A 15,451-nucleotide genomic window follows, 5' to 3' on the forward strand; every position below is an offset into this window, starting at 1 on the left:
TGTGTTTTTAATATTTTAAATATTGTACAATATTGACTTTTGATTTATTATTTTCAGATTTATTATAATACATACAATTTAATTTTTGTAAATATTATATTATTATATTATTATTTACATACTATTATTGATATTATATATAAAATCTGTCATTATTGTCATTATATTGTCCTTATTGTATTATTTCATTTATTGGGTCATTTGTATATATTGCAAGTTAGAAGCTCTGTAACAAGCAATAAGACTTCAAACACACACACACACACACACATTTATCTACAGTATCTCTCTGAGGATAGACGTGATGTGAAGGTGCTTGTTGTAGTCTTTGTCTCTTGGATGTTTTTGTTTTATTGTTGGCCCGCTTCTGGACACAGATCTAGAAGAGAGAGGAGCCTTACAGGTTACGTGTGATTGTGTTGGAACACAATAGGAAGTATCTTACCTGTGTTGTCTCCAAAGTGCAACTCTTTGGTGAAGTTGAGGCATGCAGCCTGTTTCTTGAAAATCTCCAGTTGAGCGGCATCTACACTTCCAGTCCTCGCTGTTGAACACAGAGATACGTTTATGATGTCACAATGAACCCATTAGGCTCATTTTGGGGTGGAATAAATAGTGCAAGTCAAATGTACACTTACTTAAGAGGAAGAGTCCTCTCCCTTTTACGGGTCCCCCTTCAGGAATTCTTGGTGTAATGTGGGCGATGACGAGTAGGCAGTCAGGACACGACTTAAAGTATTTCTCAGTATGATGGTCACGGGAGGTGCTGAAATTGGCTATATGATATAATATAAGATACTATATTTGATATGTAGTGTCATTCAATATGTACCCAATACCAGTCAATCCCAGATCACATGGAAACAAACAACTGTTCATACCAACAGTCCTGGAATGCAACACTACACTATCAATACCATATCAGATCTATTAGAATTACCTTCAACCGTTGGAGAGCTTGTAAAAGTTGCAGTAACGTTTTCAGGAGTACATTTTCCAGCTCTTGTAAGGAGAAAGCAAAATAATTGTTATTATTCTGTGATGTAATTTGTTAAAAAGATGAAATCAGAGTGAATAAATAAATCATTACATTTTGTCTCTCCATGTAATTCCAAAAGTATCAGTGTTGGGTACAGGTGAGAATTCAAGCCAGGAGCTCATGAATGTTTTAATTTCATTCAGGAATTCATCATTGTCTGATGTTTCAACATAATAGATCCATTTTCCAGATATCTATGGACACAAACACACATTGAAAAATACAAGACTATGTTTTCAGGGAAATGGAAAGCAGCTTTAATACCAAATGAGATTTAGAACGACATACATACCTGGCTGCGGTTGTCCAAGGGAACAAGAAGCTCTTCACAGCTGGGATCAGATGCAGTAGTCAGAGAGGAGAGCGCCAGCAGACCTAAACATAAATGATAAAACATGATGAGATTTTTGCTGATAATTGGACAACACCATGCAGAGAACAGGAGGACTGGAAGAGGCCAGGTTACATATTATGAGGAAGAGGCAAACAAGGACTTGGGACCTGGACCGAAGATGAATATTGACAAAATCTGTTGACTGGTTCAATGGGATGATGTTTAGTTGGTTTTGTGTTGAGGTCATATCAGGATGCAGTCCAATAAGGTCAGGTTTCACTAACCTCCAGTGACACTGAGAGCTGTCCCTGAAGTGTGCTGAGTCATTCCGAGAGCTACATGTGCAACATATTTTCTTGAACAGTCTTTTGAACACATTGTATGTTGCGTATGTGCATTATTTAAACTTTAAAAGGGGGGCGCAGCAAAAAACATTTGGCAACCACTGGATGAACTAGTGACTCCAAATTGTCCATAGGTATGAATGTGAATATGAATGGTTGTTTATCTACATGTGCCCTGCAATTGGCTGGTAACAAGTCTGCTTCAAAACTAAGCTATGGTAGGTTCCAGCATACCTCTATGGCCATAATGAGGACAAGTGGCACTGAAAATGAATGAAAATATTGCATAGAAACTACTGCTCCATCACACTGAGAGTAGGAGGACTGTCATTGGATGCAAGAAAGAGGACTAATTATACAACATGAGAGAGAGATAAACATGATTATGCAAGCAAGGAATTCGGACCAGGACCCGAGAGAAATATTGGCAACTTCTGTTTCTTAACTTTGATTGGTTTAATGGATGGGTTGGTTTAATGTCTGTTCAAATAATATCTACCATCTTTCTTCATGTGAATTCATTTCAACAATTTAGCCATTCAGAGTCAGGCAATTCTGCAATTTGCTATTGCAGCTCCTGCTCCTGGATTACCGCTACAGCTTGAATTCTAATTTCATTTCAACCCAGAGTGGTAAACAACCGAGGTAAATGAGCTTTCTACATCAACCATTCATTTGAACGGTGGCATCACAGTATGGTTGGACGAGAAATTGGCTTTGTTAACACCGTTTGCTGCTCTATCAGGCATCGGCTCTTTCTTGTAAAATGGTTATATGGATTTCTTGACATGAAGTTGTATGACATCCCCATCAGTGACTTTTTTTCATCAGTGAGTTTTTTTCTAATCTTGACTTCCTTATATGGGCTCCAGACTGCCTGCACTCAGTAAAAGCAGACCTACGTATACAGAAGTCCTCGGGAGCACTTAGAAGTGTGACCAATCACAGCGTACCCAGAGGAGGGCCGGGGTGGACTAAATTAAACAGTCCATGAAAACACTGCGGAAGGAGGTGCTGAATCTAGAAGCTCTAGATTATCCTGCTCTATACTAGTCCACAAGTCCATACAAAGCACAGAAAATGAACATAATAGGTCCCATTTGAGGTTGTCCCTTCTGTTTCGTCTGGAGCCCCCACCAGCCCCCACCACTCTCCACACTGATCAGTACAGACACTGGAACAGATTGCATTTGACAAAAGAACAAAATGGTTGCTAACCTTGCATGAGTTGCCTGTCCACATGGGAATGTTTTTCAGGTCAAAAGTGTTTTGGTAATATTTCATATTTTAGCATTTTAACGGTGTCGTGGGTGCACTTATTTTTTTAATGACGTCCAGAGTGATAAAATCTGGCAAAGCCGCCTCATCATCTCCGTCATGTGACCAGAAGTGACCGGTTGTGTACTGCTGCCAGAAAACCAACATAATATGTAAATATTTACATTGGCATGACCAATAGTCAACATTCCCCTGATATATTTTTTGTCATATACGCCAAAGTGTCTTGCAAAAGTAATTCCACTTTGTCATGAGTCCGGACAAGTGAAAGTACGCCTTTAAGTTCAATCTGTACGCCTTATATAGTACATTACTTTCACCCAGTCATCTGTTCCCATGTGGACATGACTATTTACTGATCCGACACATAGAAAATAGATGGATGAATGCATTTTTTTTTCAACAAAAGAGAATCCAGGAGTGTACCCATGTGGACAAGTCAATCTCGGATAAGAGACAGAATTTGTTAACAGTCCATTCAGGTCCACGTCCGAAGTCCTTTCTTGCATAACCATATCTGTGACTCTAATGCTATATATTTGGTCCCCTTTCTTGCATCCACGGGCAGTCTTTGTGGTCTCAGCAATTCATCATGTTTGTTCACCTTTGTTTCGGCCTGCTGGCTCTGTCCGCTGTGACTACGGCATCTGATCCCACCTGTGAAGAGCTTGTGAAACCTATGACAGATCGGAACTTGGTATATTTTTTCACATTCGACAAGAAAATGTAGAAGAACACTATTTTTTCCTCATATGCTTCTTTTATTTGTGCGTTTATGTCCGTAGTTATCTGGAAAATGGCTTGCCCATGCTGGGACATCAGACAATGAAGATTTCATGACTGAGCTTAAAAAAATGACCAACTCCTGGATTCAGTTCACCATTGTCCCTGACAGTGATAGCGTCTCGATGAGATGGGCAGACAAAATGTGACTGATCAAATTTTACACACAATTGGTGACATAATAATAATAATGGTTTACTTTTCCCTTACTAGAGATGGAAAATGCACATATGAAAACGCAAGTTCATCTTTTCCACGAGATGCTGCAACAGTTGAAAGTAAGTGTATTCTCATAGATTGGACCTGATATTCATAGTGTAATGCTTTACATAGCTCACAAAGTCAACATGGAATCCACTCCTAATTGTTAATTGGTAATTGTTTTAATTCTGTAAAGCACTTTGTGTTGCATGTCTTTGCAGGAAAAGTTCTATACAAATAAAGTTGATTTGATTTGATCCTATTGTATGATCTTTGGTGTGAACAGTTATCTGTTTGTATGAGTTCTGAGACTGATTGAAAGCTACCTCTTTATATTTAACAGGTCAGTACAGCACCCCTGATGAGGACCATTCCGAGAAATATCTGCAAACATGTCCAGACTGCCTCCTTCTTGTTGACCACATGACTGCGAAGATCCCTAATTTGAACCCCATAAAAGGCAGATTCCTCTTCCTTTTAAGTGAGTCTTGTTTCATACTAATTAGTCCCACAAATATGATGTCGTCATAAGATTGTCTCTATGTGCAATAGCGAGGACTACAACTGTGGATGACGCTCAGCTGGAGGTTTTCAAGAAACAGGCCGCATGCCTCAACTTCACTAAAGAGATTCTCTTTGGAGATAACACAGGTACGAGGTTTCCTATTCTGTCTCACTTTGACACAATCACATGGGACCTGTAAGGTTCTCTCTCTTCCAGATCTGTGCCCAGAAGAGGTCCAACAATAGAATAAAACATCCTAAAGACAAAGACCAGACTTACTAGACTAAGACTTGCCTCCTGAGTCTTAATGATTGTTACAGATGTAATCATGTTTGTTTCTTTGGTTGTAACAGATTAAAAAGACAACTGGCTCTATTGTCTGATGTCTTTGTCGAAAAGATTTATGGATACAAAGTCAAATATTTACTAGTATTTTGACATGCTTGGACATTGAAACTTAAGTTAAACATTTGGCAGTTTTTGTTTGAGAACCCCTGTCCAGAATACTGTGAACTTTGGGTCCAAATAATCCCCGATATTCATTAATTTTCTACCGCTTATCCTCAAGTGGGTCGCGGGGGTGCTGGAGCCTATCCCAGGTGTGTTCGGGCGAGAGGCGGGGTAAACCATGGACTGGTCGCCAGCCAATCACAGGACACATATAGACAAACAACCAATTTGGAGTTGCCAATTAACCTAGCATGTTTTTGGAATGTGGGAGGAAACCGGAGTACCCGGAGAAAACCCACGCATGCACGGGGAGAACATGCAAACTCCACACAGAGATGACCAAAAAAAAAAAAAAGGGGGTGGGATTGAACTCTGGTCTCCTAGAGACCCAGTGAGGTCTGCACGCTTAACCACTCGGTCACCGTGCAGCCCATATTCTATCAATAGGGGTTAAAAGAACAGAATTAAAGAAAAATGTCAATATTCATTCATTAATTTTCTACCGCTTTTTCCTCACGAGGGTCGCGGGGATGCTGGAGCCTATCCCAGCTGTCTTTGGGCGAGAGGCGGGGTACACCCTGGACTGGTCGCCAGCCAATCACAGGGCACATATAGACAAACAACCATTCACACTCACATTCATACCTATGGACAATTTGTCCATAGGTATGGAGTCGCCCAAAGACAGCTGGGATAGGCTCCAGCACCCTCCGTGACTCTTGTGAGGAAAAAGCAGTAGAAAAGGAATGAATGAATGAAGTAGGTGAATGTGTTATACTACAGTTGAAACCACTGTTGATGGTAAAATAACTTGTTTGGCCCCTCATTCTGTGTTTGTGTTGCTTCTTCTGAGTGTTTGTGTGTATAACTTGACCAAAAGGATGCCTGCAGAATAAAAGACCCAGAGGTCCTGCTATTCATACACTGCCAGCTCGCAGTTATATAACCAAATAAATAGGCCACAATGTCCCCTGGTGGCTGGACCTGAAATGTGAAGTGCTCCTCTTCCTTGGGACATGTGTGTGTTCCAGCCCACTGTTACACAACACATCATTGAGGGGGGGAACTTGCAGCAGCCTGCCTGACATCAGTGAGCTCTGTGGTGGGTGATCTGCTATCTTCAGCCATGTCTGCACGGTTGCTGGTTGTTGTGCTGGCGTTCACCTCTCTGTGTGCTGCATCCTCTGAACCTGACTGCAAAGAGCTGGTGAAACCTCTGTTACTGGATGACCACAGCCCTGTAAGTACGTAGTGTCAACATATCTTGATATCAGTGGGTATACGTATTATGGCACTTTGATCCTTTTTAGTATTTTATTTTTTATTTCAAATTAATTACATTCCTAGAATCTTATTGATAAAATCAGCCATGCTCGCTCACGTCTGATTATTAAAATTCACTCACACATGTGACCCTAACAATAACAAAAAAATGTTAACTTCCAAAACTGGTGTAAAAATATCACTTTTCATCCTTTATTTTTTTTTTTAAATGAGTCAATGGATTTCAAACCCTATGGTTACATAACAGATTTTTTACTGAAAATAAAAAAATCATAAAATGAATTACGGTAAGTAGTATTCATGTTATTATAAGGCCTTGAGAGATGCTGTGTGCTGTGAAAGTATTACTGATATATATATATGTAATGAAAATTATTTTTATTTTTTTCAACAAAAAAATTATGGAACATAACATAAAATTATGGAACATAATTAATGTTATGCAGCATTAATATATAAATATATTTTTCAAAACTATGTACACATATAGCATTGATGGTATTTTGATATTTGGGTGATTTTAACACTTTAATGATTCATGTAAATTAATGTTTAATGCTGCATAACATTAATTATGTTCCATAATTTTATGTTCATTCATTTTCTACCGCTTTTTCCTCACGAGGGTCGCGGGGGGTGCTGGAGCCTATCCCAGCTGTCTTCGGGCGAGAGGCGGGGTACACCCTGGACTGGTCGCCAGCCAATCACAGGGCACATATAGACAAACAACCATTCACACTCACATTCATACCTATGGACAATTTGGAGTCGCCAATTAACCTAGCATGTTTTTGGAATGTGGGAGGAAACCGGAGTACCCGGAGAAAACCCACGCATGCACGGGGAGAACATGCAAACTCCACACAGAGATGGCCGAGGGTGGGAATTGAACCCTGGTCTCCTAGCTGTGAGGTCTGCGCGCTAACCACTAGACCGCCTAATTTTATGTCATGTTCCATAATTTTTTGTTGTTGAAAAAACTAAAAATAATTTCCATTAAATATGTTTTAATGGGTATTAAGTATTATTACTAGTAGTAGCAGTAGTATTGTTATTGACAATAATAATAATGTTAATAACAATACATTATTATTAAGCCAACAAAGTGGTTATTGGCCGAGTGGTTATTTCTGCTTGGGCATCTCTGTATGGAGTTTGTAAATTGTGATTAATCACAATATTGTTTATTCGCATGGTGGTGGAGCTTTTTTTTGTTCCGATAAACAGTGGATATTTTTCGATACATAATTAATGCATTAACTTGTGTGTTGTCAGGTCTTTGGGAAATGGGTCCTCCATGTCGGCTCATGGGATGAGCCTGGCCTCAAGAACGACCTGGTGGTAGTGAACGCCTCATGGATAGAATTGTCTCCATCCTCACAGAACGGGGTCATCTCGCTCTACTGGGCTGACCGCCTGTAAGGACTGTAAGGACACCACCTTTCAGTCTTTGTTTCGTCATCATCAGATCTCCTTTCTATCTCCACTTTCACCCTACAGGACTGATGATAAATGTCTTCAGGGATCAGCTGATGTTACCGTCACGGGAATGACCAGTCACGCCACCTGTAGGCATCGCTTCATATAATGACTCTCTCATGCATGTACAGATCCAAAAGTATTTGGAGTTTGTATGATTTTGGTCTTTATTCACCACCACAATGGATTTGAAACAAAGCAATCAAATGTGACTGAAGATGTGAGTGGTTTATGTAATATTCTTTTTGGGAATTTCGGGGGACAATCCATTTTCACAGGCTCAAAAACATTCAGCAGTCAACATAATTATACTGTTTTCTAACCATAGGTTTTAATTATTGGATAATGGATTATTGGACGATACAAAATAATTCAAATTTAGAAATGAAATGGATAAATGAGCATTTATCACATTTACTTTTATTGAAGTTGGGAAAGACTACGGGGAGCAGACTTTGCGATGAGCTATTTCGTTAATCCAATAGTTTTCTAACCTTTTGCGATTTTGTAGTTGCACGCAGTAAACAATACATGGGTAGTGAGTCCCCAACCCGTAGGATGCTTTATTTGGGCACTCCCTTCTGTGAAACGACACAGGAGAAAGCTCACAGTGTGTCATGCTCAATGTTGTAAGGAAACCGAGACTGTGTATAAAAACTGGGAGCATTCAAAAACCCATATACCAGTACTACCAGTGGTTTGCAGGCCCTGTATGTAACCTGAATGTTTACCTCCCATTTCCTTGACTTCTGTTTTTATTCACCTTTTCAGTTCCTGCAAGTTATTGCAAGAAGCAACTTAAGACTTTTTGTGTAACATCAAGAAGCAGCAAATGAAAGCCTGTAAATGCATCTCTTGGGAAGACTCTCAGAATTTGGTTGTGTAATTAGGCTCCAAACATCACTTGCTACAATCATAATACACTTGAAACCTTTGAAAACTGAAGTATTCTGTATAAAATGTCTGTAAATGGTAATGCTATATTTTTAACGTCTTCAAATTCAAAACCTTCCACTTCAGTCACGTTATAGTATGTTTTATTATGGTGGTGAACAAATACTGCTGGACCTAAATGAATATCATTCCAAATGTATTTGGGTTGTTTTCTTCTTTACACAGTCAACATCAACAACCATACTTCCTATCATGAGGGCAAATACTACGAGACCTGCGCCGACTGCCTCTTTTCCGAAGACACCACCCTCCTGCCAGATGGCAAATCTTTGGGCCGTTATCTTTTCCTCTTTAGTATGTTGCTCTTCTTGTTCTAATTGTGTAAACAACTGACTCACACAGAAAGGCATTTTTGGAAATTTTATGGAAAATAGTTCTATAGTAGGCTGCACGATGGACGAGTGGTAAGCGCGCAGGCCTCACAGCTAGGAGACCCGAGTTCCTCCCACGTTCCAAAAACATGTTAGGTAAATTGGCGACTCCAAATTCTCCATAGGTATGAATGTGAGTTTGAATGGTTGTTTGTCTGGGATAGGCTCCAGCACCCCCCACGACTCTTGTGAGGATAAGCAGTATAAAATGAATGAATTAATAGTTCCATAGTGCAGACAAAGAAAATTAACTTCTATAGCGTGTGTATCATACAAGATCAATGCAAAAACATTAAATGAATAGATCAATGAATATAATCGAAAATTGTTTTACCGAAAAACAGTCAGTATCCAGAGCATCACTTACATGGGTGACATTTCCTGTGCATTGCTGCACAATGCTTTGGATTTGATTTTAGAAAAAGGCATAGGGATGTATACAACCTGGTCTGGATTGTATCAAATATATCAGTTTAGTTCTAATATCAGCCATTTCTGTTCCTTCCTTTTCAAGCCCGAACTGGTCAACTAGAGCCATCCGAGTTGGAGACCTTCAAGAAACAGGCGGCCTGTCTTAACTTCCCTGCTGAGTACTACTTTATGGGCACAAGTGTGTTGTTTGTTCACCTTTGTATCACTTTACATGAAATACAAACCTACGTACTTGCTGCATCATTTTTCTGTGCTTTGATTTCAGATCTGTGCCCTGACAACAGGAAGACCGAGCCCCCTGCTTCTACAACCTAGAATGTGAAACACAATATGTCATATTAACATACTAAATGTTCAAATGTGATCTTGTGCTAGTGATAACTTGTAGACCAAGTAAAAATGGTATAATTTGATGCTTTCAACATCCGTACAAACATTGTTTTAGGTGGAAAATATTAGATTTAGGTGAATATACAAAATAAAACATTATTCACTCCTTCCATGCAGTGGAAGTGCAATTTATCCAACTCCTCACTGTTCTTTACAGGAAAGTTCCACAAAGACTGTTGCCGGGTAACATTGTCACCGCAACCTACCCTTTGCTAGAAAAACAAGCCTTGTTACACAAGAGAAAAGTTTTCAGCGAATTCAAGAGGAGTCATGGCACTTCGCCCAGAGTCCTTTCAAGGCCGACAGAGGACTGCTGAGACGGTCATTCAGCACTCAGTGAAAGCATGATTATTCCCAATGTTCCTTGGTGCATTTACCGTGCAGAACACACCCTTTCTTTACCCCTTGCAGACATTTGCACACCCCTTTTTTTTTTACACTTTGAGAGCCCCTGAGAGACAGCGGTGTTAGCCAGTAACACACTTTGTGGTGTGGCAGTGAGACATGACTGGTGTGCCTTTGGTTGCTTTTTTGTTGCCTCTCGCCACACTTTGTGGTGCTTCTGCACCGGACTGCAAGGATCTGGTCAAACCTTTCATGCCAGAGGATCCAAAACTGGTAAATGAAGTCATTTTATTGTATTATTTTGGTAGACATAGAACTGCATCAAAGATAACGCTCGGCTGTGAGTATTAATCGCTGTGTTTATGATGCAACTAAATATCAGAGCCCGCTCTCAGTCTGTATTGTTGATCTTGCAGATATTTGGAAAATGGGTGTATGTGATGGGAGCTGGTGACCCCCTGCCGTACCATCAGGCATTGGAGTCTATGAAAAGCTCTTGGATTGACTTGTCCCCGACATCAGCAAGTCACATCGTGACACTGCGATGGGGTGATCACTGCTTGTAAGTTACTTGATAAAGCTCGTCATTAGGAAACTCACAAACTTTAAAATGACATTTTGCAAAATACTTTGTCCCACACAGCAATCGTTGTATTCTGGGTGAAGTCAATGCTACAGTTGTTGGACTTGCTACCATGTTTCGCAGTAAGTGGATGAGCAAAAATTACATACAGTGGGTTCGATTCCCTGCTTGGGCATCTGTGTGGAGTTTGCATGTTCTTTCTGTGCATGTGTGGGTTTTCTCAGAGTACTCCAATTTCCTCCCACATTCCAAAAACATGCTAGGTTAATTGGCGACTCCAAATTGTCCATAGGTATGAATGTGAGTGTGAATGGTTGTTTGTCTATATGTGCCCTGTGATTGGCTGGCGACCAGTCCAGGGTGTACCCCGCCTCTCACCCAAAGACAGCTGGCATAGGTTCCAGCATTCATCTAGCTACGAGTGGGTCAAAGGTGGGAGGAAGAGAAAGGAGGCTTTTTCTTCATGATTACAATTCAAAACTTCAAAACTGGCGAATGTTTGCTGGTAGTATACTAGAGGGACACATATTACTGTTAGAGTATCATTAAAAGTGTTATTATATATAGGGATTAAAATATTTCCATTTGTTTATTCATTAAATAATTAATTGTTTCCAAAGAAAATCTAGCAGACCACAAAGGTCACATCCTGAGGACCTGTTCCGACTGCCTCCTGTGGACAGACACCTTCCGGAATGGTGACGTGACTGGTAGATTCATCCTGCAGTTCAGTAAGTCTGCACTTCTCTCATCCACCAATCAGTGGTATAGAATGTGACCTTTTGAAATAAATGCACTGTAATCTCCATCTTTCAGCAAGGAGCGGACAAATAGATCCCAAAGATGTTGAAGTGTTCCAAAAGCAAGTGGGCTGTTTGAATTTTCCAGAGAACATCCATAAATATGATGGAATAACAGGTCAGCGGGTCTTGATGTTGCTTGCACGCTATATGTATTTATTATACTTATTTATTCAAGTTACTAATAGATGGAGATTTTCTGTAAAACCTGTACAAATGTCTCTCTCACTCCTTCTGTTCCAGAGCTGTGTCCTGATGACAAGCAGACTGCAGAGTGAAAAAACACTTAACACAGATACAGTAGCTGCTCAGACCAAACATACACTCTTAACATGTGAATTGTTTGGATAGACTATATTAAACCTTGTCTGGTGCAACAATGTAACTGGACCACATGTCATTAAAGTGACATAACATGCTGCCCAGTCTTGAACATACGCACATTAAATATGGCTACATACAAACTGTATCTATATAATGTTGGGCAGATTAGTGAAAATAATGAGAAAATAAAATAATGGTGCATGCAATTGAGATTCTTTGGTTCAGTTGTGTGAGTGTGCATGATGTGTTGCATTAAGGCATGAAATAGTTGGAAAAAAAAAAGTGTCCAGATAGCGGTGAAAGCTTATCTTATGTCAGACGTAATGAATGGCCATTCATACATCCATCTTCTACCGCTTGTCCTCACCAGGGTCATGGGTATGCTGGAGCCTATCCCAGCAGGGTACATAATGAATGCAGCAGATGAAAATATTGCTTCTAGTCTGTCTATGTACATTCTTACAGTTAGCAAGGTGTGTCCAATCTAAAGCCAGGCTTGCCTGTACCCTTTTAAAGCGGCTATATCACCATGGTAACTTGGGCTGAGGTTATGAGTTTAGAATAGCCTATGAAAACGCTTCGGTTTAACTTAATTCGGAGATGGCATCACCATTTATTGACGTGGCGGACGTGAGAGCAAGTATAATTTGAGCTGCACCACAGCGTGAGTGGCTACTTTGAGGCAAAACATACATAAAATTTGCTTCTATTGGCATATTTTTGGACTAAAAATATGGCAAATTCATCCACAAAATAGCATGAAATGTTAATACATATTTGAACACCGTGATAGAGTGAAGTCACTGAAGTCAAAGTGGCGAGGGACGACTCTACCCTTGTTTTCCCCCACCGTCTGCAACTTCATGAAAATTGTTTACCTATGTCATAGTAACTCCCATGAGACTTGGCCTTCATATCTTTCAACCTTGGCGGAGGTCTATTAACTTTGAATACAGGTCCTATTCTCTTCTCACCAGACTGTGCAACTGCTAAAAGTAAAGACTAATCCAGCCAATACAACAAAATGTATAATAAAATGCAGATAATATATGAAATATAGAAACAAACACCAAAACTTGATATAGTAAATTAATTATCTGATGCGTCACAATTTCTTTCCTTGTTACACATTAAGACATACATCATTTTTAAGTGTCCAACATGCTGTACTGGCCCCCCGGGGCACTTTGAACAACCTCCATCTTGCACGACCTGCTGCTGGTTCGGGTGCTCTCTGTGCGCAAGCTGCTCGTCAACTGATGCGGTCCCCCGTGTCCAAACAGCGCCGCTACCCGTTTCCTGCACTGAGATGACCCGAAATAGTAAATAAGGGGGTCCAGGCAGCAGCTGAGGCTGCCTACACATGTAGCGAGCAGGTAGGCCCGGTAGGATGTGTCACTGGACTTCTGAGCGACCTCGACATAGTGGATCATGAGGATGATGTTAGCTGGGGTGAAGCACACCACAAACACCACCAGCACGATGACCGCCATGACTACCGCTCGAGTCTTTTTGGAGCGGTTCTCGATGTTGGAGGCTGCCAAGGCCTGGATAATGCGCACGTAGCACACCACAGTGATGATAAGAGGAATGAAGAAGAACACAGAACAGTAGATAGGGAAGAAGTATCGATAATAAGCTTTTAGCTCTTCTGCATCTTGCACGTCATGGCAAGTGGTGATGTGCAGGTGGGGCAGGTGTGCAGTTTGACCTGCGGCTAAGAGAGGTGCCGCCCCGGCGAGGGCCAGCAGCCACATGGCGGCACAAACTGCCCATGCCGTCTGAGACCTGCGCCACGTCAGCGAGTTCATGGGGTAGACTACAGCCAGGAGGCGGTCGAGGCTGATGCACGCCATTAGCAAGACAGAGCAGTACATGTTGCAGTAGAAGGCCGCCGTCACCACACTGCACATGAAGGGGCCATAGGTCCAGTTGTTGCCATGGTAATGGTAGACCATCTTGAAGGGAAGGAGCAGGCCAAAAAGCAGGTCAGCAGAGGCTAGGTTCAACATGTAGATGACAGCAGGCTTCCTGGGACGGACGGGATGTACAAAAATCACGGCAGCGACCAGGTTGAGGGGCACACTGATGATGAAGACAAAGGTGTACACAGTTGGGACGAAGGCAGTCGACAGGCAACCCTTCAGGAAAAGCTTAGCCTCCTCCGAGACAAAATATTGCTTGCGATGAGGATGCGGGCTGTGATGTCTTCTCACTGGCTCCGCCTGGGACAGGGAGCCAGAACCTGGGTCATCATTGTCTAGCACAGACAAGTCTAAGTAGTCCACATCGTCTTCTCTCAAAGGGTGGCCAGAGAAGGTCCGCAGGAAAGGCTCTGAGGCTTTGATGAAGCACACAAAAACATAAAATCAATGTTTGCTCCAATGTTAATTTATTTGATGATGTGAACACACAAAAGAAGTAAGACAGCAGATAGCACATGAGAAAGAACGATCAAGTGTAATTCACATTTGACTTGACGCAACTGCCATGCCAGAACCTTTCATGGGACACTTCATTAGGTATACCTTAACAATCTAATGAGCACACACACAAGAACAGTTAAAAACACGATTATGCTCTTTTTTGAGAGGCAATAATTTATTTATCTGTCTTTATTATTACTATGATGAGATATATTAAGCTGTATAGGAAGCAGTACATTTACAAGCCAACAATACATGCTTATCTGGTGCTAAATCATTGATATATCATTTAAGTAAATTATAAGTCAATATCAAAATAGGCAGAATGTTATTCTCTTAAATGCCATCACATTATGCTGACAGACCAAACACTGTGTGTAGCTGAATATCAGTGTAAGCTATATAATTATATTTACATTACCCCTTTAACCTCACCCAGTAGGAAATTACCACTTAGGCATTTTTGTTTTGCTTTGTCCATGTCTGTATTTACATACAAATATTAAAATACTTACCATTATGGGTGCCAAGTGCTGAGTTGTAAATACAAAACATCACCAACAGCCAAAATGATGGGTTAACTGTGGCCATATTTCCTCAAAGTGGTTTTGGAGTTACTTTGCCAGGAGTCCAGCAGTCTGTTTATCAGTATGACAACAGTGTTATAATACTGCAGTCAGGGTTCTGTCACGCCCCCTTGACTCCTCCTCAGCAGAATTGGTCATCATTTCATTTATGGACAGAATATCTTGACTTATTTTTTGCTTTGAAATGGGAGCTAATATTTGGGTTAGGAGCTGCTAATTATTGGCAGGTATAGCAGAGGGCAGCTATTTGTTGGATTTGTTGGTCAATGATCATGACGAGAATGGATCCAAATAGTAGTATTAGCAGCAAGCTAGCTAGAAAGACTTTCAACACAATGGTAAAACATACGTACATAATAGTAAAATAAATTTATATATCGGCTAAAACTATCATCAAATAAAAACCCGCCATCCACCAGTACGAGCCTGGAGTTTGTTTTTCGGAGAGGTGCATTGAACAAATATGCACATTTGTTTCAACTTTTTCAAGAACTCAGAGGGGTTAAAAAAAAAAAAAAAAAAGAATAATCCAAATAATTTTT

General features: G+C 40.6%; 5 protein-coding genes across 5 annotated transcripts; 3 read left to right on the forward strand and 2 right to left on the reverse strand.

The window, feature by feature from the left end:
- Positions 1-172: 172 nt before the first annotated feature.
- On the reverse strand, positions 173-1,521 carry LOC144898280 (uncharacterized). The gene is made up of 6 exons (XM_078789734.1): positions 1,332-1,521; positions 1,091-1,233; positions 941-1,002; positions 639-776; positions 446-544; positions 173-379 (listed from the first exon to the last, which is right to left on the reverse strand). Exons 1-6 carry the CDS (start codon positions 1,434-1,436, stop codon positions 351-353), a joined length of 576 nt encoding a protein of 191 aa, XP_078645860.1. The 5' UTR covers positions 1,437-1,521; the 3' UTR covers positions 173-350.
- Positions 1,522-3,532: 2,011 nt separating this feature from the next.
- On the forward strand, positions 3,533-4,855 carry LOC144898282 (uncharacterized). The gene is made up of 6 exons (XM_078789736.1): positions 3,533-3,692; positions 3,781-3,923; positions 3,992-4,056; positions 4,323-4,460; positions 4,532-4,630; positions 4,701-4,855. The coding sequence occupies exons 1-6, from the start codon at positions 3,588-3,590 to the stop codon at positions 4,727-4,729; spliced, it is 579 nt and encodes a 192-aa protein (XP_078645862.1). The 5' UTR covers positions 3,533-3,587; the 3' UTR covers positions 4,730-4,855.
- A 1,126-nt stretch (positions 4,856-5,981) lies between these two features.
- On the forward strand, positions 5,982-9,952 carry LOC144898281 (saxitoxin and tetrodotoxin-binding protein 2-like). The gene is made up of 6 exons (XM_078789735.1): positions 5,982-6,174; positions 7,494-7,636; positions 7,719-7,786; positions 8,817-8,945; positions 9,537-9,632; positions 9,720-9,952. Exons 1-6 carry the CDS (start codon positions 6,061-6,063, stop codon positions 9,767-9,769), a joined length of 600 nt encoding a protein of 199 aa, XP_078645861.1. The 5' UTR covers positions 5,982-6,060; the 3' UTR covers positions 9,770-9,952.
- A 153-nt stretch (positions 9,953-10,105) lies between these two features.
- LOC144898283 (uncharacterized) lies at positions 10,106-12,100 on the forward strand. Its single transcript, XM_078789737.1, has 6 exons — positions 10,106-10,462; positions 10,606-10,751; positions 10,833-10,894; positions 11,393-11,503; positions 11,589-11,690; positions 11,816-12,100. Exons 1-6 carry the CDS (start codon positions 10,349-10,351, stop codon positions 11,848-11,850), a joined length of 570 nt encoding a protein of 189 aa, XP_078645863.1. The 5' UTR covers positions 10,106-10,348; the 3' UTR covers positions 11,851-12,100.
- Positions 11,366-14,951, reverse strand: f2r (coagulation factor II (thrombin) receptor). Its single transcript, XM_058071723.2, has 2 exons — positions 14,838-14,951; positions 11,366-14,237 (listed from the first exon to the last, which is right to left on the reverse strand). Exons 1-2 carry the CDS (start codon positions 14,911-14,913, stop codon positions 13,045-13,047), a joined length of 1,269 nt encoding a protein of 422 aa, XP_057927706.2. The 5' UTR covers positions 14,914-14,951; the 3' UTR covers positions 11,366-13,044.
- Positions 14,952-15,451: the final 500 nt, after the last annotated feature.

This window comes from Doryrhamphus excisus, linkage group LG3 (assembly GCF_037039965.1).
Source record: "Doryrhamphus excisus strain RoL-2023G ecotype Guam linkage group LG3, RoL_Dexc_Guam_v1.1, whole genome shotgun sequence".
Taxonomy (NCBI): Eukaryota; Metazoa; Chordata; class Actinopteri; order Syngnathiformes; family Syngnathidae; genus Doryrhamphus; species Doryrhamphus excisus.